This window comes from Oryctolagus cuniculus, chromosome 5, assembly GCF_051225735.1.
Source record: "Oryctolagus cuniculus isolate XC-2025 breed Fujian yellow rabbit chromosome 5, ASM5122573v1, whole genome shotgun sequence".
Classification (NCBI taxonomy): Eukaryota; Metazoa; Chordata; class Mammalia; order Lagomorpha; family Leporidae; genus Oryctolagus; species Oryctolagus cuniculus.
This window is the reverse complement of record NC_142871.1, coordinates 140573428-140598956: the sequence shown is the minus strand read 5'-3', so window position 1 is coordinate 140598956 and position 25529 is coordinate 140573428. Positions and strand designations below refer to the sequence as shown.

The following is a 25529-nucleotide window of genomic DNA, read 5'->3' as shown; positions in this document are numbered from 1 at the left end:
TTGAAGGCGAATTTTTTTTTTAAGATTTATTTATTTACTTAAGAGGCTTACAGACAGAGAGAGGGAGAGACAGAGAGAGAAGTCTTTCATCTGCTAGTTCACTCCCAACAACTGCCAGAGCTGGGCCGGTCTGAAGCCAGGAGCCATGAGCCAGGAACTTCTTCCGGGTCTCCCACATGGGTCTAGGGGCCCAAGAACTTGGCTATCCTCTACTGCTTTGCTCTCTTAGGCCATCAGCTGGGAGCTGGATTGGAAGAGGAGCAGCTGGGACTGGAACTGGTGCCCATGTATGATGCTGGCGCCACAGGCAGATGCTTAGCCTACTATGCCACGGCGCCAGCCCCTGAAGGTAGATCTTTTGAACTCAGCGACCAGTTTTCCAGGAAAGCCACATAATCGGTCAGTCTGGCTAGTTGCTACTTGTTAGGAATCAGTGGTGCTGGGGCAGGCTCTGATCAGTGAATAGATCTGTTAAAGGAACCATCCAGGACCCCTGCACCTGGCTTCCCAGGCAGCACCATCCTCGTGATGGAGCCGGCTTGCCATCCTTGCTCCAATACACCTCTCACAGCCTCTTCCACAGGAAGCCCAACCAAGGCTGCAAAGTCACTGGCAATTACTGAGGTGTATGCTTGAAAGACCAGGGCAAAATCTCATCTCTTTGTTGCATCTCTCAGTGCTTCCAGGGTTGCCTGGCCATCTCAGACCACTGGTGAGCGTGGATGGTTGTGCAGATCCCAGGGAAATCCCTCTGCCAGAGATTTTGCCCTAGTGACCAAATTCCCCCAAGTTCAGAATTTGCAGAGCTTGTAGCAGGTGGTATTATTTTCCCAAAGTATCTTGCATTATTCATATCATGATGGAGTAAATACAAAGCTAGAAGCTGACCATACACTGGGGGTGTAGCAGTTCCTCCAGGAGCCTTGAGCTCCTGATGCTTTCACTGATCCAGTAACTTCTGGAAGCTGAAGGCACTTTCTGCCATCACCGCCTCTGGCATGTTCCTGGTTGGTCTCGCCGCCACACCTTCCTGACAGTCAAACCCCACTCTGTCCCTGGGATTACTAGCTTTCAAGCTGTGATATTTTATAAAAAAATCATTATTTTCAAATATGAGAGACCCATATTTTGTATAGTGTGGAATCAGTCATTAAGTGGGAAACACAGGAAGCAGAACAGGTGTCTATTTTCATGTGTGATATAGACAAGTTGTGAAGATATGAATTTCACACGTGACCTAGAAAAGCTGTTTGTGGGTGACAATGTGGGCAAACTGCCATTGATTGAATGATTACTGTTCCACTTACAGAAATCTCATTAACTAGCATGCAGTCATTGGATTCAGACAATGTCACTGTGCATAGGTGGCTGCAGGCAACCTGTTATTAGACCTGATGAAAAATGCAACTGAAAGTCAAGTTATTGAGGAGAGCAACACAACTCCAGAAGAAGCAAATTGAGGATACTTGCAAGATCACATGTGCTATAACCTCAATTAAAATAACTCCTAAATAACCGCTGAAAGAAACGACCAGCTCTGATCAACACAGGGTGGGTTCTCTTTTTAGATGACTTCACATCATGCTACCCACTTTGCAAAACCTGTTGCTCCTACAGCCCCAGATTTCTGCAAGGGACACCACCATTGGCTTCATTTTGCTAGTGGTTCCCTTCTCTTCCCCCTTACATACATCGCATTTCTCCAAGACCATGTTATCCAAGGGTCAGCCTGCCACAGAGCCAAGAATCCACCCCGTTTCAGGAGACCTGAGGCAGGTAAGGGCACAGAGTCAAGGAAGGCAAGCTCACTATACGCTTCAGTGGTTACCAGTAGTGGTTGCCAGTGCCAAGAAAGCCTGGCTTGAAACCCCAGTTCTGCCACTCCCCAATGGTGTGACCTGAGCGAGTTACTTTACTTCTGTGAAACATGAGTGAGAACAGTGTGGCATTTGTTTTACGGTGTGAGATCAAATGAGTTCATGCACAGAAGGCACTCGGAAGAGTGGGACGTGAAAGTATTCACTAAGATGATTGTTTTCCTGTTTGTTTTGTTCAGAGACGCTGTGATTTCTCCAGAGTGGCTTTGATGGGCAAGCTCCTGACCTTCTCTGCTCTCTCACCCTCCCTCCTCCCCCGCCCCCACAATCTCCTAGCCAGCTTTTGACAGCTGGTCTGGGGCTGGACAAAGGCAAGCACTCTTCCACCCAAGCCCTCCTGGAGGAAGCATCTAGTGCATAATTCCACATTCCACAACAGTTTAAGTTCTGAAGGAGAGGGGCGGGTGCTGTGGCACAGTGGGTTAAAGCCCCAGCCTGCAGCGCCAGCATCTCATATGTCCACCAGTCCGAGTCCCGGCTGCTCTTCTTCCGATCCAGCTCTCTGCTATGGCCTGGGAAAGCAGTAGAAGATGGCCCAGTTCTCGGGCCCCTGCATCCACATGGGAGACCCGGAAGAAGCTCCTGGCTCCTGGCTCCTGGCTTCAGATCAGCTCAGCTCTGGCCGTTGTGGTCATTTGGGGAGTGAACCAGCAGAGTGGAAGACATCTCTCTCTGGCTCTACCTTTCTCTGTAACTCTGTGTTTCAAATAAATAATAATAATAAAAAGAAAAAAAAGAAAAAACACACATTAAAAAATAGTTCTGAAGGAGAGAATCCCAACTCAAGATGAAGCCAGGGAGGCATGGAGGCTCCTTTTCCCATGGAATTCACCCTCTAACCTTGACTCCCACCTACAAAGCTCTAAAGAGGCCAAACCTGTTTGTGTCAAACTCTGGTAGCTTTGGAGGCAGAAAGGGTAAATAAGTCTCAGCTGATAGAATCTGTCCTTCTAGCCCATCGTGAACAAAAGCAGAAAAGTGTGCCCCAGCGGTGCTCCCGGCCCTTGCAGCCCAGTATAATTTTTTTGTGTAGCCTGAGAGAACCCTTTGTGATGCTCGAAATGCTTGTGCTGTCCATTGTGGTAAATGTTAGCTAGAATACCATTGAACATTTGAAACATGGCTCCTGTAATCAAGGAACTTGATTTTTAATTTAATTTAGTTTTGGTTGTAATAGCCCCGTGTGGCTGTGATTACTATATTGGACAGCACAATTTTACGTTGTCCATCTGGCCTTTTCTTCTTATTTGACAAAGGCTTCCTTGCTTTAAGATTGGAAAATAAATTTTTAAAGAATTTATTTACTTTGAAAGTCAGAATTCCTAAGAGAGAGGGAGAGATAGAGAGAGAAAGGTCTTCCATCCTCTGGTTCATTCCCAAGATGGCCACAATGGCCATGAACAGCCAGCACTGGGCCAAGCCAAAGCCAGGAGCTAGGAGCTTCATCTGGATCTCCCACATGAGTGGCAGGGGCCCAAATACTTGGGATATTCTCCACTGTTTTTCCCAAGCCGTCAGCAGGGAGCTGGATCAGAAGTGGAGTATCTGGGACTGGAACCCAATGGAATGCCAGCATCATAGGCAGCAGCTTCACCGGCCACACACAGAAGCAGCCCTGGAAAGCACATTTTTGTAACTCGGTGCCAATGCTGGTCTCACCTTGTGTTTCTCACAAGCTAAATCCCAGGGTAAGGACAAAGGTCCTATTTCCATTTAGGATTTCACTTTCCCCAGTGACACTGAGGAGATCAGAGAATGATGGGCTGTGTCCTGCATGCTGGCTCTGTGTGCGTTGACTCACACAGGTGCTGCCCTTACTGTTCCCTCCAGGCACAGGTGACCACCAGCTCCTGCTGTGCACCTTAGTGCATCTTGTGGGGCATGAAGGAGACTGAACCACAGCAACTCATCATGGATGTAATCACAAGGAAGAATGTTTGCATTGCAGTAACAGAGGCAGCAAGAACAGCCTGGCGATGACGGTTGTGAGACAATAGTAATGGGAAACAGTAGACATCTTATTTCTTTAAGAGCCAACAATAATTCCTCTCCCTTGGCTGGTTCCAAGATAGTGAGACGAAATGAAGGAACCTGAAGATTACATGAACAAGCCTCTTCCCAAGGTCCAGCGAGTGATCAGTCTCCACTGGTCGGCCCCAGACACCCACCTCGAAGGCTGGGTTCCTGGAATGGGGGTGGAAGGCCCTGTACCAGGCAGTCATCGCTCCGATGCTCTGGACGGGTGGGGAAGGCGAGCCCTGATCCTCCCCTCTTCTGAAGCCCTTTTGTGTAAGTGCCTGGCAAGGGTGACGTGGGCTGTTCTGGCGGGCACAGCTGTGGCAGCAACTGTGGTGGAGGAAGGGCCTGGGCAGCACTGCCCTCCCAGACCCGCCCCCAGGCGCCTCACTGGCAGGGGACACGCTCCCCGCGGATCTCTGCCTGGCCTGACCCTGCAGCCGCCGGGGCTCAGTGTGCCCGCTAACAATGGAGATGACAGGTTTGTCCAGCTCCTCCCTGCCCAGCTGCCTCCTCTCCCTCCACCTGCTCCTCCTCCTCCAGCTGTCTTCCAGCCATGCAGGTAAGACCTGTGGTTATTCCTGCCCTGGGGAGAACTTAGAACACAAGGACCATGGTCCCTGGGCTTGCTCCTTCCATCCCCCTCAAGTTGCTATGCAAGTTGACTTTCTAAAGCTTAGATCTGCTCAGAAATCCTCCCCTAAAACTTCTATGGGGTCCTTGCAGCCTTCAGAATAGATCCAAACTCTTTCCTGTGACTTTAACTCAGAGTCCTCCTTAAGCCGCTCTTTCCAGCTTTGGCTTTCCCCCTCCCAAGCAGCCATAAAACAAGAACAGCCTCTTGGAGTCACTGTCAGAGCTAAATGAGATGAGCTATGTAAGCATGCTGCCCTATGCCTGTCCACAGTAAATCTCAATAAATGCTGAATTGTCCTATGACTGAGAGCTCGCTCTGCAGGATCAGGCACCAATATGTTTTTACAGAGGAGCCCTACCCTCCAGGGCAGAGGAGAAATAAAGGAAGCAGAAAGCAGATTCCTAACCTCAGACAGCAACTAACTGATAAAGAAGGCTCAGTCTTGTGCACTCTGGAGAAATCTCCCCAGGTCTACAGGAGGAACCAGCCTTATTTCCAGCAGCTCAGATCTGAGTTGGAGAACGTGTTCTGTATGGGAAAGACTGGCAACCTGTCCAGAGGAGCAGGGGCCGGGAGCTGCAGCAAGGTTGACAGAGCTGTCCCCAGGGATGGGGGTGGGGGCTTGTGTCTCAGCAGGGAACTTGGGGAACAGGACGAGAACTGGGGGAAATGGCTGGGGAGGGGGCACAGAGGCAGTTAAAGTGGATGGAGCCACAAAAGCAAAGACTCTAAGGGAGAATAGGCATCGGTTTGGCTAAGTTCACACAGGGAGGCCCATGGGAATTAAACGTCAATAGGCTGGGCCACAGACATAGGAACCCAAAGGTTGGGCTGAGCAGAGATGGATACAACTGGTAGAAAGGTGGGCAGCCATGACCGAATGGTGACGGGCTAGGATGCTCTGTCCAAAACACAGCCTCTCTTCAGCCAGAGACCCCTTCTTGGCTCCAGAATTCCACATAAGAATGAGGCATCTCCTTTCTCCCCTGTCTGAAGCAGTCCTTCTAGCGTTGTGCTTGTTTGTGAAGGTTCCCCTCTGACCCTCCTTCTCTCCTGTGGTGTCTTGGACAGGACAGTTCAGAGTGATAGGACCAGGGCATCCGATCCGGGCTCTGGTGGGAGATGAGGTGGAGCTGCCATGTCGCATATCTCCTGGGAAGAACGCTACAGGCATGGAAGTGGGGTGGTACCGCCCCCCCTTCTCCAGGGTGGTGCATCTCTACCGAAACGGCAGGGACCAAGACGCAGAGCAGGCGCCAGAATATCGGGGCCGGACGGAGCTGCTGAAAGAGACTATTGGCGAAGGAAAGGTGACCCTCAAGATCCGAAGGGTAAGGTTCTCAGATGAGGGAGGCTTCACCTGCTTCTTCCGAGATCATTCTTACCAAGAGGAGGCAGCAATGGAGCTGAAAGTGGAAGGTGAGCACTGCCCTACAGTGTCAGGTACTATCTACCTGCGGAGGGGCCATGGCGTCCCTTGATAGTCCAGTCATTTGATTGAGATGAGGGCCTCATCACACTCCTGGGAATCCACTCCACAGAAATATGCACAGCAGGAGACAGGAGCTGATATGCTCATAATCTCTGCTGCCTCTCTATTTCTGGTGCAAAGGAATTTGGAATCAAAGTCAGTGTTCATGAGTAGGGAAGAGACTGCATCAGCAATAGTATCCAAGCCGTGTATATGACATAGTCATTAAAAAGCCTGGGTTCAAGCTATGTCCAACAGCTTGGAGGCAATCCACGAGGCATCATTGGGTAAGAAAAGCAAGCTACAGAACATGGAAAACAAAACATGACCCTGTATTTCTAAATATACATTCACATGGATGAATTTCAAACATTTTTATAACAAAATAAACTTCTATTTTAATTTTATTTTCTGTAAACTTGAAATACCCATATAAATATACATACATATATAATCAGAGAAATATAATGAAAAATAATCGCAGGAAAGTTAACATAGTTCAGTCTGGGGGAAGAGGGAAAAGCAATAGCATAGAAGTGTGTGATCCAGGCCGGCGCCGCGGCTCACTAGGTTAATCCTCCACCTTGCGGCGCCAGCACACCAGGTTCTAGTCCCAGTCAGGGCGCCGGATTCTGTCCCGGTTGCCCCTCTTCCAGTCCAGCTCTCTGCTGTGGCCAGGGAGTGCAGTGGAGGATGGCCCAAGTACTTGGGCCCTGCACCCCATGGGAGACCAGGAGAAGTACCCGGCTCCTGCCATTGGATCAGCGCGGTGCGCTGGCCACAGCACACCAGCCATGGCGGCCATTGGAGGGTGAACCAACGGCAAAAAGGAAGACTTTTCTCTCTGTCTCTCTCTCTCACTGTCCACTCTGCCTGCCAAAAAAAAAAAAAAAAAAAAAAGAAGAAGAAGAAGTGTGTGATCCAGCTGAAAAATAAAACAGAAGAGGGGCACCAGTGTTGTGGCATAGCCAGTTATGCTGAGACTTATGACAACAACATCCCATATCAAAGTGCTGGATTAAGTCCCAGCTGTTCTACTCCTGATCCATCTCCATGCTAATGTGCTTGGGAAGGCAGTGGAGGATGGCCCAAGTACTTGGCTCTTGCTGTCCATGTGGGAGACCAGATTGGAGTTCCTAGCTCCTGGCTTTAGCTTGATGCAGCCCTAGCTGTTCTGGCCATTTTGGGGAGTGAATCAGCAGATGAAAGATCTCTCTCTTTTTCTCTCTCTTGTCTCTACCTCTCTCTCTGTAAATCTGATTGTCAAACAAATAAATGAGTTTTTTTTTTTAAAGAGGAGTATAGGATTATCTATTTGAGTTGTTATAAAAAGGTACATCTAATATGTATATGTGGGAAAAAGAAAAAAATTTTAAAGATTTATTTTATTTTATTTTTTTTTTGACAGGCAGAGTGGACAGTGAGAGAGAGAGACAGAGAGAAAGGTCTTCCTTTGCCGTTGGTTCACCCTCCAATGGCCGCCGCTGCAGCCGGCGCACCGCGCTGATCCGATGGCAGGAGCCAGGAGCCAGGTGCTTTTCCTGGTCTCCCATGGGGTGCAGGGCCCAAGCACCTGGGCCATCCTCCACTGCACTCCCTGGCCATAGCAGAGAGCTGGACTGGAAGAGGGGCAACCGGGACAGAATCCGGCGCCCCAACCGGGACTAGAACCCGGTATGCCGGCGCCGCAAGGTGGAGGATTAGCCTATTGAGCCACGGCGCTCAATTTATGTATTTATTTATTTATTTATTTACTTGAAAGTCAGAGTTACACAGAGAGAGAAGGAGAGGCAGAGAGAGAAAGAGGTCTTCCATCTGCTGGTTCACTCCTCAGAAGGCTGCAGCGGCAGGAGCTGCGCCGATCTGAAGCCAGGAGCCAGGAACTTCCTCTGGGTCTCCCACGTGAGTGCAGGGACCCAAGGACTTGTCCATCTTCTACTGCTTTCCTAGGCCATAGCAGAGAGCTAGATCGGAAGAGGAGCAGCTGGGACTAGAACTGATGCCCATTTGGGATGCCAGTGCTTCAGACCAGGGCTTTAACCCATTGCGCCACAGTGCTGGCCCCAGAAAAAAAAAATTTAAGAAATAAAAACCAAAAGAGAGAAGTTGATAAATGAAGGCAGCAAAAATCCAATGTAATGGTTTTCTGATTATTTTGTGCTACTAGAGGGGAATAGGAATAATCTGAAAGTTAATCTAAGTATCCAACTGGACTTTCTTTCTCTGACCTTAGATGTTCTTTGGTTTACAAAGATGTTACTCCTTAGGAGGCAGATTGATGAAATCTCATTACAATGAATATTTGTGCTGTTTCATTGGATGAGGAAAATTTCTGAAAAGCATATTCCTGGCAAAACATAGTCCCAATGAAAAACAAGGAAAGCAAATGCCTGATATGATTACAGACTGACAGGTAGGCCATCTCCAGAACTTCTTTCCCACTGTGTTTTGTTAAGGGACGATCCTGGAGTTTATTCTTTTGCTCCATCTCGGGACAGTTCAGATGTGAACAAGATAAAGCAGATGGAGGGGACTTTGAAAGTTAATTGCCATTTCATTGGAGAAAAGAAAATGTCCAAGTGCCTGAGCCTTCTCCCTCCCACCTGCAGAGCAAGCATCAGACAATCCATCACTCTTGTGTCTGGTGAAGGGACCAGAAGAAGGCATTGTATGTGCGATAACAAAGCCCTGTCTCTGGAGATGACGGCAGGGATATGAAAACAGCTGTCACAGAATGTTCTTCACATGTTGCATCTACACCTCAGCTGAAATAGAATATTACAAAAACCAGTGACAGTCACACATGAATTTTATTGAAAATAAGAGGCAAGCAACCGATCTGGATCGACACTCCTTACCAGAGTGCAGCCCCCAACAGCAAGTTACACAGATTTTTATAGATTTCTGTCCACAATTTCGAACCCCTGGTATGCAGTGAACAATAACAAACCCAGAATATGGTTGTAAGATAACAGTGCAGGGGGCATTTTTGTCAACTTAGGCAGAACACTCCAGTTGTGCCCTTTCTCAGTTCCTAGAATTTGGGCCCACACAGTTACACAAGATACACCCTTAGCCTTTAGTAAGCAAAGCTAATATGTACAGAAGCAAGAGATCTGCAATTAGCTGTTAGCCACACTCACTCCATTTTGATTGACTCTACACACACAGCTGTTTTCACTGGGGAATTTTTACCTGCACAGAGTCTGATAGTGAGGACTTCTCCAGTTTGCAAATTGTGTCCTTCCTGCTCAGTAACTTCCCAGAGCAATAACTGCCTCCTGGGCCGCCAGCATTGTGGTGCCTCCTGCGAAGCTAGCAGCTTCTACTGGGCCAACCCAGCCACTGTGCACATTTAGGGAGTGAACCAGTGGATGGAAGTTAGTGCTCCCCCACCCCTTTCTTCCTCTCTCTCTCAAATGCTGTCTTTCAAATAAATACATAGCTCCTAAAAATAAATAAAATTTAAAAAGGGGGGGGGGCAGCCCCGTGGCTCATTTGGTTAATCCTCCGCCTGCGGCGCCGGCATCCCATATAGGCGCCAGGTTATAGTCCCGGTTGCTGCTCTTCCAGTCCAGCTCTCTGCTGTGGCCCGGGAGGGCAGTGGAGGATGGTCCAAGTGCTTGGGCCCTGCAGCCACATGGGAGACCAGGAAGAAGCACCTGGCTCCTGGCTTCGGATCTGCACAGCGCTGGCCGTTGTGGCCATTTGTGGGGTGAGCCAACAGAAAGAAGACCTTTCTCTCTGTCTCTCTCTCTCACTGTCTAACTCTGTCAAATAAAATAAAAAAAAAATAAAAAATAAAAAAACTGCCTTCCCAAAGGACTCCCTAAGTACCGTGACCGACTGCAAAATAGAAAGAGGAAAAAAAAAAAAAAAAACTTTGCCTCAGGGGAGAAAGTTTTCCTCTGGGCTGACTTTCACATTCCAATGCCCTCCTCCCACCTAGCAGTCTGCATGCCTAAGAATCTCAAAAAAAGGGGACTATTTTACAAGTGAACAGGGACCGCTCACCTAGCCCTGGAATCCTAGAAGGAGACAGTGTAGTAACTGTAATTGAAATACATTGTATTTTGTTACTATAAAATTGTGTTTTGGTGTAATGAACTCTTCTGTGAAGGAGTTTCTGATTTCTCTTTTTAAACTTTTTTGATTGTTTTTGTGATTTTTATTACTCCTGTCTCTAATCCTTTCTCTAAACTTCGTTATGAAACGTCGAAAAGGCACGAAAGTGGAGGGAATATTAAGATGAGTCTGCAATGCCCATCACGGGCTGCAACAGTTATCAGTCAAGGGTGACCTGTGCGACCTGCTCCCCACTCTTACTGCATTGCTGAGGCAAGGCCTCGGCAGAAACACCATTTCATTGTCAAGTGCTCAAGAAGGTAGCGTTCAAACTAAGAACTCTTTTAGGGGTGGGCATTGTCACGCAGCAGCTTAAGCCACTGCCTGGGACCCCCCACACCCCCACCCAGGTCCCCTTAGAGTGCCTGGTTCAAGTCCTGGCTACTCTGTACCTTCAATCCACCTTTCTGCTAATGTACCTGAAAGATGGCCCTAGTACTTGGATCCCTGCCACCCACGTGGGAGACCCAGGTAGAGTTCCTGGCTCCTGGTTTCAGTCGGGTCTCAACCTGACTGTTGCAGATATTCGAGAAGCAACTAGCGGATGGAAGATATCCACTGCTCCCCTTCCCCAGTCACTCAGCCTCTCAAATAAATAAATGAATCTTTAAAAATAAAAGCACTCTTGGCCGGCGCCGCGGCTCAATAGGCTAATCCTCCGCCTAGCGGCGCCGGCACACCGGGTTCTAGTCCCGGTCGGGGCGCCGGATTCTGTCCCGGTTGCCCCTCTTCCAGGCCAGCCCTCTGCTGTGGCCAGGGAGTGCAGTGGAGGATGGCCCAGGTGCTTGGGCCCTGCACCCCATGGGAGACCAGGAAAAGCACCTGGCTCCTGGCTCCTGCCATCGGATCAGCGCGGTGCGCCGGCCGCAGCGCGCCTGCCGCGGCGGCCATTGGAGGGTGAACCAACGGCAAAGGAAGACCTTTCTCTCTGTCTCTCTCTCTCACTGTCCACTCTGCCTGTCAAAAAAAATAAAAAAAAAATAAATAAATAAAAAATAAAAAAAAAATAAAAGCACTCTTTTAAAAAACAATCACAATGCTATCTTTAAAATGCAACAAAAATCCCTTGATGTCATCAAATGTGTACACTGTGTTGAAACATGCCTGATTATTTCATAAATATGTTTTTATAATCGATTTCAAGCAGGATCCTCATGTTAGTGTCTGCCCCCAGGGTTTCTCACAGTCTGAATTTTGCTAATAATACCCCAGGTGGCTTTAACACACTCCTCTCTGCCCTGAATTTCCTGCAAACTGATAGTCAGAGGTCTGATCAGATTCAGGTTTGATTCATTTTGGCAAGCATACTTTGTAGATAATGCTATATACTTTTATTGCTGTCCATCAGGAGGCTGATAATTTTGGCTTTTTTGAATGATTCTAATGCTTCATGAACTACAAAATGTGTGCAAAAAGTAAAACAACAACTCTTATGTTCTCTCTGTCACTGTGGGTTCTGCACCTGTGGATTCAACCAGCCACAGATGGAAAAAAGTTTGAAAAAAAAATTTAAAAAGTGATCTATACTGAACATGTATAGACTTTTTTTTTAGTTGGGTTATGCTCCAAACAATGTAATATAATAACTATTTACACAGCATTTGTATTGGATTAGGTATTGTATTAGTGATGAGTTAAAGCATGTGGGAGGTTGTGCATTTTTCCACAACCGCTTTGCACAGGGTGCTGAGGAGACAGCTGGCGCTGTTGGTTGTGCCTTTCAGATCCCTTCTACTGGATCAACCCGGGGATGCTGGTTCTCATCGCTGTACTTCCCGTGCTCCTCCTGCAGGTCACCGTGGGCCTCGTCTTCCTCTGCCTGCAGCACAGACTGAGAGGTACGGGCGACGGGTGGAGGCGGGGGTCACCACCCTTCCCTGGCAGGAGCTGGCCCCTTAGACCTAGTGTTGCATCTGCTCATCAGCTGAAATAGAATATTACAAAAACCAGTGACAGTCACACGCGAATTTTATTGAAAATAAGAGGCAAGCAACCGATCTAGATCGACACTCCTTACCAGAGTGCAGCCCCCAACAGCAAGTTACACAGATTTTTATAGATTTCTGTCCACAATTTCGAACCCCTGGTATACAGTGAACAATAACAAACCCAGAATATGGTTGTAAGATAACAGTGCAGGGGGCATTTTTGTCAACTTAGGCAGAACACTCCAGTTGTGCTCTTTCTCAGTTCCTGGCATACGGGCCCACATAGTTTCACAAGATACATCCTTAGCCTTTAGCAAACAAAGCTAATATGTACAGAAGCAAGAGATCTGCAATTAGCTGTTAGCCACATTTTACTCTATTTTGATTTGAATCTACATTAGGTCAGTTAACAATTCTTTTTTGAGAGATTTCTGGATTCATGATTCCGCAATAATGAGAAGTTTTAGATCTTCCCTTACGCGGCCCTATGCATAATGCCACCTTGTCTTCCCCTATGAGATCAGTCTGACATACAACAGCCCCATTTTATAGAGGAAGCCACTGAGGCTGATGCTGTCAGTGGCAGAGCCCAGGCCTCTGTCTTACACCTAGCAGCTTCATGCAACCGGGGACTCAAAGGCAGACAAGTCTAGGCTGTTAGGAGGCTTAATTAAAAGAAGTAAAAGCCCCCCCACACACATAGTACGTTCGAAAGTTATTGCCTCCACGTTGTCCACTCAACACAGGGGTCTCAGATTCAGCTGTCGATAAGGCTCCTTTTTATGCCCAAGAGTTCCGCCTTGAGCTTTCTCTCCTGTACCAAGAGTTCCCCCCAGTGCCAACGCACAAGGACCCCCACTGCCCCTGCCATCACCAAGAGGACGGAGCAGCAATGTGGTTGGGGGCATGTGAGGGGAGATGGGTATTGGTGGGGTCAAACATGGGATCTGTTCTCCCACCCTGGGTTCATCCGAGATGCTCAGCTCCCTGCTCCTCCCTTATGGAGAAAGTCCCAGCCCTCATCGCTGGGCATAAAGATCTGAATGCTGGAGTCAGGATGCATTGAACTCTGAGCAAGGCTCCTGGGTCTTCCAAGTTTCAGTTGCCTTGCTGTGGGTAGAGCCAACCTCCCCCCTCCTGAGCTGTAGGGAGAGTTAAAGGGAAAACATCATGGAGAGGCCAGTCACAAAGCTGAATGTGCAGCCCCTCCCTTCCTCGCTCAAAGTGACAACCCAGCAGGGTGGCATGGCAACGGGAAGTTGGAGCCACCAAAAAAAGCAGCAGAAGAGGCAATAAAATCTGGGGATGGTTTGGGGCATTGCCATTTACTGAGGCGCTTTGCATTCTTCATTCCAGTATTTGATCCAGGCGACAGAGGTGGGGAAGAGCCTGAACTCTTTTAAAAGCAGCGCTCTTCCTAACCTCTTGACAGAGTGTCACGCTGCAGAGGAATCACACAACGGCTCCGGGGCAGGCAGCTAGGCTTGGTGCAAGAACTAACACTGTTGCCTTTTTTTTTTTTTTTTTTTTTGTATTTTAGGAAAACTTCATGCAGAGATAGGTGAGTTCCAGGCACCCTCCCTCCCCAAATCCTCCCTGTCAATCTTTCAGCATAACTGAAACAGTCATTTTCTGGGAAACTCATCAGTTAAAACTCCTATAATCTGGGCTGGTGTAGTGGTGCAGCAGGTTAATGGGACTCCCACATCCAAGATCTGAGTGCCTGGAATGGAGTTCCACCTCTGCCCCCAATTCCAGCTTCCTGCTAATATGCAGGTAGTGGCCAATGGCTTAAGTATTTGCATTCCTTGTCACCCATGTGGGTGACTCCTCGCACAGCCCCAAAGCTTCTGCTTTGGGCGTTTGGGGAGTGAACCAGGAGATGGAAGAAGTCTCTCTGCCTTTCTAATAACAATAAGCCGACACCATGAGATTTTAAAACAAAACTCCTATAACCCAGCCGACAACTGTGGAAAGGTTCATTGCTCCCCACTGCAGCCAGCCAGGGTAGAAGTGAAGTTGTACAGCTTCCCTTCCTTTGTCATGTGTCACACTAGTGAAGTAGTGAAATAAGACTCACCATAGAGATGATCTCCCTTGAAGGCCATACTAAAGGCATCTCCATTTGTTCCTCTTTCAGAGAATCTCCACCGAACTTTTGGTAAGTGCAAGTGGGGCCTATCCTTGCCCTCCTGCCTCCACTTGGGTGTTGGTCCAGTCCCCTAGGGGAGCAAGGACCCTGGCTCCCAGTTGGGTGCCTTTCCCTCTTCTCACTGTTTCTTCAATAAGTGGCCACTTGCATTTGACTTGGAGTAGGAAGATAATAGTGAATACTTATATACCCTTTTATGTATGTGTCTGGTACCCATGCTAACAGCTTTACAAATGTTAACTCACACTCTGCTAATCCACTATGCACATTATATTCAGAAATGTCAAAAAGAAGATAAACAGATTCTTGGCATATAAATTGGAGAGGTGAAACACATACTTGAATAAGAGAAAAAGTATCCACTGTGCTTACCTGGCAGAATTAATTTTCACATGGAATAGAGACAGAATAACTGTCTATCACTAATCATAGAAAGCGTCCTGGAGAGTGAAGCCACCAAAAAGCCAATAGAAAGTTGACCACTAGAGGCTATGGCCTCTGCCCTTTTAGTTCACTTGCCTAATGCCTACAGACAGGGCCTACAACAGAAGGGTGCCCAAAAATTTATTGAATGAGAGTTGCAAAAGTTTTAAGGTGGCACCAGGCAGAGCACAGGTGGCCCCCGCTCTGAGCAGCCTTCCTAATACCTTTTCCTGGGGCTCAGGGTCATGGGTGACCCTACTCTGCTCCTCGGGCACCTAGTACACATGACAGTTCCATCATAGGATTTTTTTTTTTTTTTTTTTTTGACAGGCAGAGTGGACAGTGAGAGAGAGAGACAGAGAGAGAAAGGTCTTCCTTTTGCCGCTGGTTCACCCTCCAATGGCCGCCGCTGCAGCCGGCGCACCGCGCTGATCCTGGCAGGAGCCAGGAGCCAGGTGCTTTTCCTGGTCTCCCATGGGGTGCAGGGCCCAAGCACCTGGGCCATCCTCCACTGCACTCCCTGGCCATAGCAGAGAGCTGGCCTGGAAGAGGGGCAACCGGGACAGAATCCGGCGCCCCAACCGGGACTAGAACCCGGTGTGCCGGCGCCGCAAGGTGGAGGATTAGCCTATTGAGCCACGGCGCCGGCTCCTTCATAGGATTTATGACATTGGATGGGCATGCAGACACACACACACAGTCTTTGAACACCTAAAAAGAAGGAACAGGATTTTTTTTTGTAGAATTAGAATCTCAAAGGTATGAACTCTTTTTGTCCCAGGAATTTCCTCTTTGGCCATCTAGAGAAACCTACTGGGCCTCTTCTCAAAATGTTTTTAAAAATAAACATAGACTACAGCATAGGATTATAAAGAAAGTTGTGTTGAAATATTGTGATTAGCATTTGGACTAATTTGTGATTCAGAAGCATGTTTTTTTAAATAACAAGGTAGCAGTAAGTCTAATAACTTGTAATTTCAAGATACTGACAGATATAATTTTGTGACTTCTGCAACTGAACCAGGAACGAAAGCATCTGTGGTTTCCATTGGCCATAGTCTCAGGTACTGAGGATGCTCATTTGTTGCCTTTATCTTTAATGAAAAAGAATGCCAAAGCCAGTTAGAGATTAGAGAAAGCACAAAGCAGCACTTTTTTCATCCAAGTTCACTGACTCCCTGGATTCTGTCTTGGGTCCTTTGGTGTTCTTGGGCCCCAGGGTAAGAAAACCCAATACAAAGAAGGGTGGGTGGGGCACAGCGGGAGGGAACACGTGTTAACCCTGTTTCTTCTGATGAACGATTCAGATCCCCACTTCCTGAGGGTGCCTTGCTGGAAGATAACCCTGTTTGTAATCGTGCCGGTTCTTGGACCCCTGGTTGCCTTGATCATTTGCTACAACTGGCTCCACCGAAGACTGGCAGGTGCAGTGGGTGGGCAGCACACAGGCTCACCAAGCAGTGGGGCCCAAACTCAGCCTGAAATGGGAACCAGAGGAAAATTCAGGAGCTGGGATTTCATTCTTCCTCTGTCCCTATTGGGGAGAACCATCCATGGGGTCCTTCAGTGGAAAGGGAAATGGGGTGAACCCTGCTGTCCACAGGGTGGTTATAGGGGAAGGAGCTCCTTATCTTCCACTGATTTCATGTTTCTCTTTTGTTTTCAGGGCAATTTCTTGAAGAGCTACGTAAGTTCTCTTTCATGTAAGCTATGACAAAAAGCCAGGAAAGGGAGACAGAAGTAACAGGGGGCTATTTAGGGGTCACAGTCCCTGGGGGAGAGGGGCTGGAGGGAGGACTCCCCCTTTGAGTAGAAGCCAAGGAGACAACTATTAGAGAAGTTTACAGATGGCAGAGAAGGAAGCTGGGGTGCTCCCATGTGCTGTGCTCCACTTCCGGGCACCCCTCTCCAGAATCCACTCCAGTTGGCCTCCTTGTCCATTCTCTAGAGCACCTGCCCATGCCTCATCTCCAAGACAAGTCACTGAGGTGACCCCAGAGGCTCAATGTTAGAAATGCCAATATAGACTTTTCTTTTTCAAATTTATGTTTATTGTACAGTGCAAGCTTGAAAACCTGGTGATCCAATACACATATAAGACAGGAAGACCAAAGCAGAAATTCTGCATCTCAAAGACAGATAAACCTAACAAAATTAAATAAATTTAAGAATTTTACAGACCAGCAAAAAATTTTAAAATGAGATTAATACTAAAGATTAACAAGACAAGTATAACAAAGTACTATAAAATTAGGGCTGGCATTGTGGCTTATGCTGCCACCTGCAATGCCAGCATCCCATGTAGGCACGAGTTCATGTCCTGGCTGCTCCACTTCCAATCCAGTTTTCTGCTAATGGCCTAGGAAAGCAGAAATTGGCCCAAGCATTTGTGCTCCTGCAATCCACATGAGATCCAGATGAAGCTCCTGGATCCTGGTTTCTGGCTTTGGCCTGGTCCAGCCCTGGCCATTGAGGCCAACTGAGAAGTGAACTAGCAGATGGAAGGTCTCTCTCTATTTCTGACTTTCAAAATTAAAACATCTTTTTTTAAAAAACTACAAAATGAAATCCAAAATGTTCAACACTTGAAACATTTGAGATGCTGGCATGGTAGGTACTGGCTTTACCTACTATATCACAGCACCACCGGCCCCCAGGCAATTTTTATACCATATAAACTTCCACCAATAAGAGGTCTTTCTAGGTCTGGTTTATTTCACTTAGCATAATGATTTCCAGTTGCATCCATTTTGTTGCAAATGTCAGGATTTTTCCTTTTTATGACTGAGCAACATTCCATCTTGTATACATACACATTTTTATCTAGCCATCAATTGATGGATATCTAGGCTGATTCCACATCTTTGCTATTGTAATTTTGAGCTGTTACTTTTCAAATTATTTTTCTTCTAGGAAATCCCTTCTGAGTGATGTCCCATATTGGCAAGGGTGGAGGAGAGCCTGGTTGGCCCAGGGATGAATCCTTGGGATGTCTCATCCATCAAGTTGCACATTGACCGGCCTCTTTGCTATGGAAACCTCCCAGCCCACACTTCCAGAAACATGAATTCCCAATAGAATGGACTTCCCTTCTTCTGTCATCTTTCCTCCTTCTGTCATGTTTCTTTCCCAACTCCTCCCTTCCTTTCTGCCACTCACATCCTTCCACTCTTCTCTTCAATCTTCTACCTGGAAGCACTCTCTGGCTAAGTCCAGAAAGGTGCTCTGCACACCTGTGCTTCAGAGTGACAGCCAACAGGGTCTCGGCCACAAACTGGAGACCAAGAACCTACTCACTGCGAATTATAGCGTGCCAGCTTAGTTCCTTCCAAGACCCTGACCCAGATAGGGCAGAGCTCAGAGGTGTGGAGGGTAAAAGGGAAGGAACTTAAGGATCTAAAACACAAGACAGAGCTCAGTGAGCTGCAGAGTGAGGATGCAGAGAGCCCCCAACCAAAGAGCAGTGATGGAGAGGAGCCCACAAAACACAGGCCAGAGGTCCATCTGACTTGAGCACCTCACAAGGACCCAGGGGAGTGAAGCATGGCAGGCGGCAACCCGTCTGCTTTGGAATGTTGCCTTCCACTTCCACACCCTCTGTGGAGGCCTCCCTCTCCCCTCCCCTCATCCTTTCTCTCCACCTTCTTAGCTGTCGGAATATCCACTGTTTTATTCCAAATCGCTACTTGATGGCCCACCAGACACAAAGAAACAAGCTAGGTGCTCATTAATAATAATGCGAGTTTCCATGTGCACACCTTTTTTCCTTTTCTTTTTTCTATTTCCTTCATTACCGACTCGCCTCTCTCCCTCCTGACCCTAAGGGTCAGTCCTCAGGGAAAGCAAACACAAAGACAGACCTCAGTCAGAAAGGCCGTTTATTTGCATTGCCAGACCCTCGCTGCTTCCTTTGCTCTGTTTCACTTGCTCACCTCCTTTCTCACTTTCCCTCTCCTGAGAATCTGGATTCTAGGGGATCCACTTCCTCCATGCTTCTGGTCTTTCCCAGCCATGGGGGAGGCATCATGAAGAAAGCCAAGCCACTGACCCAGGACAGCCCAGCACTTAGGGGCATTGCCCAGTTCCTTGCCTTTATAGTTCTTCCAGTGACCCAGGAGGCCCTCTTTGTCCCCAAAGCAGAGGTCACAGACAGGGCATCGGTAGATCTTCTGTGTCCAGTGTACCTGCTGGTGCTCCACGAGCCTGGAAACCGAGCCAAAGCACTTGCCACAGTGGAAGCAGCGGCTGGGCTGCTCTCTAAAGTGGACCTGCTGGTGCCTGGACAGATACGCTTTCTTGGTAAAAGTCAGGGGACAGTGGGGACAAATGAAGATTTTTAATCTCGAGGACTTCATTGGAAGAGAGTTGGATCTGGTATCCAGGCAGGGGCCGCTGGTGTAGGGTGCCTCCGTCCTAGACACAGGCCCCGGGGTTCTAATAACTGTTGTCTGATTCCTCCCAGTCATCACCTGGTTCCTGGTCATAAGATCCTGAGTTCTAAATTCAGGTTGCTGGGCCCTGGTCCCAGGTGCATGGTCTGTATCCACAAGCCCTAGGCTCCCGTCAATGGGCGCCTGGAGCCCAGCCATGGTGTCTAGAGTCCTCACCAGGAGCTCCTGGTTTTGATGTATCTTTTGGTGGCGTTTGAGTTCAGACTTGTCCCGGAATCTCTTTCCACACACGGGGCATGAATGGGGCCGGTAGCCCAGGTGGACGCGGCGGTGACGACTCAAGCCAGACGCATCGCAGTATGTCTTGTCACACAGTGGGCAGCAGAAGGGCCGCTCCCCAAGATGCATGCGTCTGTGGTAGCTGAGGGCCTTGGGGCTCCGAAATAACTTCCCACACTGGCTACAGCTGTTAGTCCGCTTGGGGCTGTGAACAAACTGGTGGCTATACAGGTAGGAGCTCTTGCTGAAACACCTACCACAGGTGAGGCAGGAAAAGGGTGGCCCAGTCTGGGATGCTTGCAGTACTGGGGTTCTGTCTGTAGACCCAGCTGGAGCTGAAGGTGGACTCCGGCGGGTGCCTCTGCAAGCAAGGGAGACCTTGACATCGCCAGTGCCCTCATCTCTCAGACTCTGCCCTTGTTCCTGAAGCTCCTCCTTCTTGCCCCCTACAGTGAGTGAGGAAGAACAACACAAGGCTTCCGATGAGAACACTGGTCCAGCCCAAGCCACTTCCCTGTTCTCGGCCCTCCCCTTCCCACATTTCAGCCTCACCCTTGGACCTCATAGGCTAGAGATAAGAAAACCTTCAGCTTTTCAAATTATAAGGAAATAAAAATTCAACTGGAATCTTTGCACAAATGTCAGAGATTTAAATTTTAACTTATAAGCACTTTTTAAAAAATCCATTAATTCCCATTCTCAGTATGGCTCACACTCCCAGACACCCCACAGATACCCACAGGGGATCACATAATATACAGTAGCCCCTTATCAGTGGATTTGCTTTCCAAGGTTTTAGTTACCTGCAGTGGAAAAATATCACACAGAAAATTCTATGTTTTAAGACAGAAAGGCCATATTCCCATAACACTTATTATTGTTTTCTGTTTTTTTTTTAAAGATTTATTTATTTATTTGAAAGGAAGAGTTACAAAGAGGTAGAGAGAATAGCATATTGTAATAATTTTATTATTAATTATTGTTTACTGTCTCGTTGTGCCTAATTTATGAATTAAACTCTACCTTAGGTAGGTACATGTAGGAAAAAATATAGAACAGGTAGACAGGATTCTGTACTACCCATGGTTTCAAGCATCCACTGCAGGTCTTAGAACTTATCTCCTACAGGTAAAGAAAGGCTGTCACAAACTGGGAGACTTGAGGGTGAAAAGAGATGTCATTAGTGATCAAGCAGGGCCAACTGGGAGGTGTGCTCAGCCTGGCTTCGTACCTCTCCCAAGAACTTACCCTACACCCCAAGAACAATCCTCTCCTCCTCTGACCCCTCATCAAGTGTATCTACCTTGCTTCTATTTTCTCTTGGGAAGAACTTTAAGATCCAAAGAGATCACGGACATAATCAACCTACAAGTAACCTCTCAATCTGTAGAAACGGAGGGCATCTCTGCATGGATATTCATCTTGAAAACAAGGGGCTCAAGCCAATGACCTCAAGGTCTCTTCCAAGTTGGACCAGGCTGGACAGGTGTGAGCGAGGGGGAACGTGCACAGCCTCGACCCTCTCAGTTGTCTCTCTGCCCCTCCAGGGTTAGTCCCAAACTCTTTCCTCTTCTCCTTCACAAGTCCTACCTGAAAGAACTTCATTGTCTGGGGGACGGACAGCTGCTCTCCAAGGTGCCTCCTTTGGCTCACACTTGGCGATCACATTTGGCTTGGTCAGAAATATTCTGGCTGGTAAGTGGAGATGAGAGAGGAGAGTTAATCTCAGGCTTGGTCCCTTCATACCTGAAGGGGACAATAGGCTACCTCCAGTGTCCTGGTTTAAGAGTCACCATCTGGGATACTGAGACGCAGGAAAGGGACATTCAAAAGCGCCTAGCAAAGTGCCTGGCACAGAGTAAATATTGATTGGACGAACAGGAAAATTTGCATATCTGAGAACACTACCATCACATTTACAAGTAGTATCTTCACCTTCACAAGGGCTTTGCTCTCCTCTCCCTCTATCCCTGAGCTTAATCACCCATACCTAGAAGGTATAGAACTAGGGGTCAGTGAAGCTAATTGTTAGCTGATCTTCCCACCCAAAGAAACCAAATGTTCCAGGGCCCTAAGACAGGAGCAGCCTCTCACCCACTGATGCCAGGTTCTTGCAGGTTTCTGACATCACATCCTGGTAAAGCGCCCTCTGACTGTCATCTAGGTAGTCCCATTCATCCTGGGTGAAATCTACTGCCACATCCTCAAAGGTGACCGGCCTCTGGAAGAGCAGGAGAGACTCAGGAAGTCTACACACACACAGAGGCTGAGATCTAGCCCTCAAAGAACTGCAAATCCAAGACAAATAAACCATGGAAGGCAGAGAGGACACGAAGCCAGCAACTGCGAAGTACAGAAGGGAGGGTATATACTGAATAGAAACAAGAAACAAAGGAGAAAAGGCTGCCGTGCCAACAAGTTTCAGGAGGTGCTCCACAGAGAATGACATAGGGGTCTGGGAGGCTGAGAAAGGTCCCACAGCTCCTTCTCCAGGGCATCACTCAGCCTACAGCAAGAGAATGAGAGCTCCTGCAGTCAAGGCCACGTCCCAGCCTGGTCTCCTCACCTGCACCCACGCCTTCCACCAGCAGTCTCTCCTCAAGACCTCCTGCAGGACGTCTGACACCTTGTCCACTCGAGGCATCTGCTTCAGTTGGTCAAACGCCTCGTCCTCGGTGCCTCTTCCCAGCTTTCCCCAATCCTGGCCTGGCCCCCAGGGCACGCTAGATTCCTTCTGGAGGTTCTCTGCTTGCCGGTATCCAGGCAGAGGGGCAGGTCCTCTGAGGGGCCCTGGCCTTGACGTGTCTTCTTGCGAGAAATGGGTCTGCTCCAAGGGGCTGCCTTCCTTGGTTGTCCCACTGTTCTGATTCTCCTCTTGCCCAACTGAGAGCACCTTCGGTTCCCTCAAAGCCTGGGTCACAGAATTCAGGGCCCTAGTCACCTTCGCTTCGGCTGCCATGGTCCAGTAATTCTAGGCTGGGGTTAGGTGTGTCCACTTTCTATTCCACCCTGCTTCTAGCCACTCGCTGGTGCCCACCTGAGGTCAGAGAGAAACAAAACGTACAGCAGTATGAAGAGTAAGCAACAACTTCTCTTCCTTCTCTGGCCAAGAGGCCAAGGGTTATCAAACACCTGCTCCATGCCGTTGAACCTCTCCGCAGTGCTCCTTGATGTAACAATTGCTGGCCTTGTCGTAAGGAACCTGGGATGCAGGGAGGCTGAGCAGCTTCCACGAGAACGAGTGTGTAACCCTGGACTCAGTACCACCGAAAACACGTGCCTGGGGTAACCAGGCCCGAATCCATCGCAAAGCACCTTGAGTCTCTTCATTCTCTGTGGTTTATTGGAAATGTAAGAATAAAGAAGACATTCTCAAAGATCCCTTCCAGAACCCAAAACAAATGTTTGAGTCTGCCCTGAATTTTAATATACAACTGTTCCCTGAATTATAATGGGGATATGTGTGGATAAACCCACTGGAAGCTGAAAATGCACTTACTACCCCTAACCTGGGCGAGTATGTGGTGCGCAGTTAAGATGCTTGAGACGTCTATATCCCATATCAGCGTTCCTGGGTTTGAGTTCCAACTCTGCTCCCAATTTCAGCTCTCTACTAATGTGTACCCTGGAGACTGGTGCTGTGGCATAGCAGGTAAAGCTGTCGCCTGTGGTGCTGGCATCCCATATGGGTGCCAGTTCGAGTGCCAGCTCCACTTCTGATCCAGCTCTCTGCGATGGCCTGGGAAATCAGCAGAAGATGGCCCAAGTCCTTGGGCCCCTGCACCCACATAGGAGACCTGGAAGAAGCTCCTGGCTCCTGACTTCAGATCGGCCCAGCTCTAGGTGTTGCGGCTAATTGGGGAGTGAACCAGCGGACAAAAGGCTTCTCTTTTTCTCTGTCTTTGCTTCTCTGTAATTCTGCCTTTCAAATAAATAAATCTTCAAAATATATACATATATACATATATATAATTTTTTTAAATGTGCACCCTGGGAGGCAGGAGGTGATGGCTTAAGTACTTGGGTCCCTGTCACCCACATGGGAAACCCAGATGGAGGTCTCAGCTCTTGGCTTCAGCCTGTCTCAGCCCCAGCTGTTAGAGGCATTTGGGGAATGAACTGGCAGATAGGAGATCCCTGTCTTCCTGCCTTTCCATAAATAAAAAAATATCCCTAACTATCTGACATCCTTGCTCAGCAACAGAACACACTGTGGAGCCTTGGTTGTTTTCTCTCCTGACTGTGGGGCTGACTGGGGGCTGCCTCTGCCCAGCATTGAGAGAGAACACTGTAAAATAACCAGCCAGAGAAATGATCAAAACTCAAAATCCAAAGTACCGTTGCTAATGAAGGCCTAATGATTTCACAGCATGGCAAAGCTAAAAGTCAATGTTGCGGCATAGCAATGCCGGCATCCCATATCGGCACACCTGGCAGCTCCACTCGATCCAGCTCCCGCTAATGGCCTGGAAAATCAAGCAGCAGAAGACGGCCCAAGTGTGTGGGCCTCTGCTACGCACACAGACCTGTTAGAAAGTCCTGGCTCCTGGCCCATGTAAGGGGGGAACCAACAGGTGGAAGATCTCTCTCTTTGTAACTCTGACTTTCAAACAAATAAACCTTTAAAAAAACAAAATTGGAAAGTCAGACACTGACTGTATAGACAGATATTTGCAAAGAATGAGACTGGTAACCACCCAACACCAGTCACTTACTCAGGGCTCACAAGAGCCAGGAATGAGCTCCCTGCTCCTGCACGGGCACTTCCGGCTCAGAAGCAAACACTTCGTTCCACCTGCAGCCTCTTCCTGCTGACAGCAACTCACCTAATCTCTTCTCCCTCCTGTGAACGACACAAAAACCTGTTGACTTTTTCTTTCACTTTTTTGTGGAGGGTAATGGAATTGCAAATGGCAGCAAGGAAAAGGCTGTTTGAGGAGCAGAGTTAACTGAACCCTCAGGAGCTGTCAGGAGGGCCGCGCACTGATGTCATTTTCCCTTGCCAACACACTTCACAATCATTTTGTGAGGCGTGCATGTCCAGGGTTACTCTCCCGTTTTCCAGCCACGCACACAGCAAACAGCCTCCATAGCAGCGTCCTCCCCAGCGAGGAAGACCCCTGCCTTCGTCCCTGGTCTTCAAGGCCACTACGGATGGTGGGAACGGCGCTCAGGGCGGATTCTAAGCTCCACCAAGGTTCAATCTCTGGCGGCTGCCGTGCCCTGCATCGCCGCCCACGGTTTGCCCCTCACCCACAGGCGCCGGAGCTCACCCGTGAGGTCCAACGCAAGGAGGACGTGTGTGACTGCTGAGGAGTCATCTGGGACAGACTTATCTGTATCTGGGCCGGTCCCACCCTTCCAGGCGGTAATCCCCGAAGGGAATGTGGCGCCATCTTCCCGTCCATAGTCCTCCAGCTCCACACCCCTTTAGCGGCTTCCCCCAGCAGTGTTGAAAACGACCCAGCACACCAACTGGGTCTCACGGGCCCCTCCGGCGCCGCCCCAGCCCGGGGACTCCAGCCGCTAGCGCCCTCCGCCTCCAAGGCCCCTTTCCAGCCAGGGCGCACCTCGGCCTGGCGGCTGCTGGCCAGCAAAAACCGGGGCTCTTTCGCCCCTTTGGGTGGCACTGCAGGAGCTTCCCAGCGCTTACTGAATGGGGTCGTGTGCTCCGAAATGGTTCCACAGGCCGGGATCGCACCGCCCGAAGCCCCCTGCCCCGACTCCTTCGGCCCGAGCCAGCAGCCCCGCTTCGGTTCCAAGGCCCCGGCGTGGACGACAAGGACAGCACGCGCGGCCACGCCCCTGCTTCCCCGCGGGATCCCAGGGGTTGGAACTCCCCCAAGATTAGAAGGCGCCATCTCGCCTGCTGAGAAGAGCGAAAGAGTCCGGGACAAGCCCCAGTCCATCAATCTCTCCCGCCGCGAGCGCGATCCCACCACGCCCACTCACCCGCCCGCGCCAACGGCGGGGACTTCAGAGCCCAAGGTCCCGGGTGGGTACAGCGGCGAGCAGGCTGCAGCCCAGCGATGGCAGCCCGGGCGCCGGCGACCCCGCCCAGACCCCGCCTGCTTCCGCTCCCTCCCAGTCCGCAAGCCACCTCCCACCTGCCCTGGGACCTAGCTAAGATGGTGTCCTCTCAAGGTCAAGAGCTCGCACCCCGAGGGAGGCGGGCGCTCCGGATTCCAGCTTCCTGCACACGAGGAAGCCGCAGGTAGTGGCCCAACTGC

The 25529-nt window shown here is 49.1% G+C and overlaps 2 protein-coding genes and 1 pseudogene across 10 annotated transcripts; 1 reads left to right on the top strand and 2 right to left on the bottom strand.

Moving 5' to 3' along the window:
- Positions 1 to 323: 323 nt before the first annotated feature.
- On the bottom strand, positions 324 to 1000 carry LOC108177334 (COP9 signalosome complex subunit 8 pseudogene; annotated as a pseudogene).
- Positions 1001 to 4220: 3220 nt separating this feature from the next.
- MOG (myelin oligodendrocyte glycoprotein) lies at positions 4221 to 19926 on the top strand. Of its 2 annotated transcripts, none has more exons than XM_008262640.5 (8): positions 4221 to 4374; positions 5602 to 5949; positions 11851 to 11964; positions 13595 to 13615; positions 14195 to 14215; positions 15937 to 16053; positions 16296 to 16316; positions 17543 to 19926. In XM_008262640.5, the coding sequence occupies exons 1-8, from the start codon at positions 4362 to 4364 to the stop codon at positions 17554 to 17556; spliced, it is 669 nt and encodes a 222-aa protein (XP_008260862.1). In that variant the 5' UTR covers positions 4221 to 4361; the 3' UTR covers positions 17557 to 19926. The 2 variants fall into 2 exon arrangements, with proteins under 2 accessions (XP_008260862.1, XP_008260861.1); XM_008262639.5 differs by having other exon boundaries at positions 4221 to 4455.
- Positions 16658 to 25385, bottom strand: ZFP57 (ZFP57 zinc finger protein). Of its 8 annotated transcripts, none has more exons than XM_089333284.1 (6): positions 25252 to 25373; positions 24015 to 24142; positions 21866 to 22632; positions 21394 to 21520; positions 20890 to 20991; positions 16658 to 19745 (listed from the first exon to the last, which is right to left on the bottom strand). In XM_089333284.1, the coding sequence occupies exons 3-6, from the start codon at positions 22256 to 22258 to the stop codon at positions 18550 to 18552; spliced, it is 1818 nt and encodes a 605-aa protein (XP_089189410.1). In that variant the 5' UTR covers positions 22259 to 22632; positions 24015 to 24142; positions 25252 to 25373; the 3' UTR covers positions 16658 to 18549. The 8 variants fall into 8 exon arrangements, with proteins under 8 accessions (XP_089189410.1, XP_051711758.2, XP_051711759.2 ...); XM_051855798.3 differs by having other exon boundaries at positions 21866 to 22336; XM_051855799.3 differs by lacking the exon at positions 25252 to 25373 and adding an exon at positions 24953 to 25029 and having other exon boundaries at positions 21866 to 22336.
- Positions 25386 to 25529: the final 144 nt, after the last annotated feature.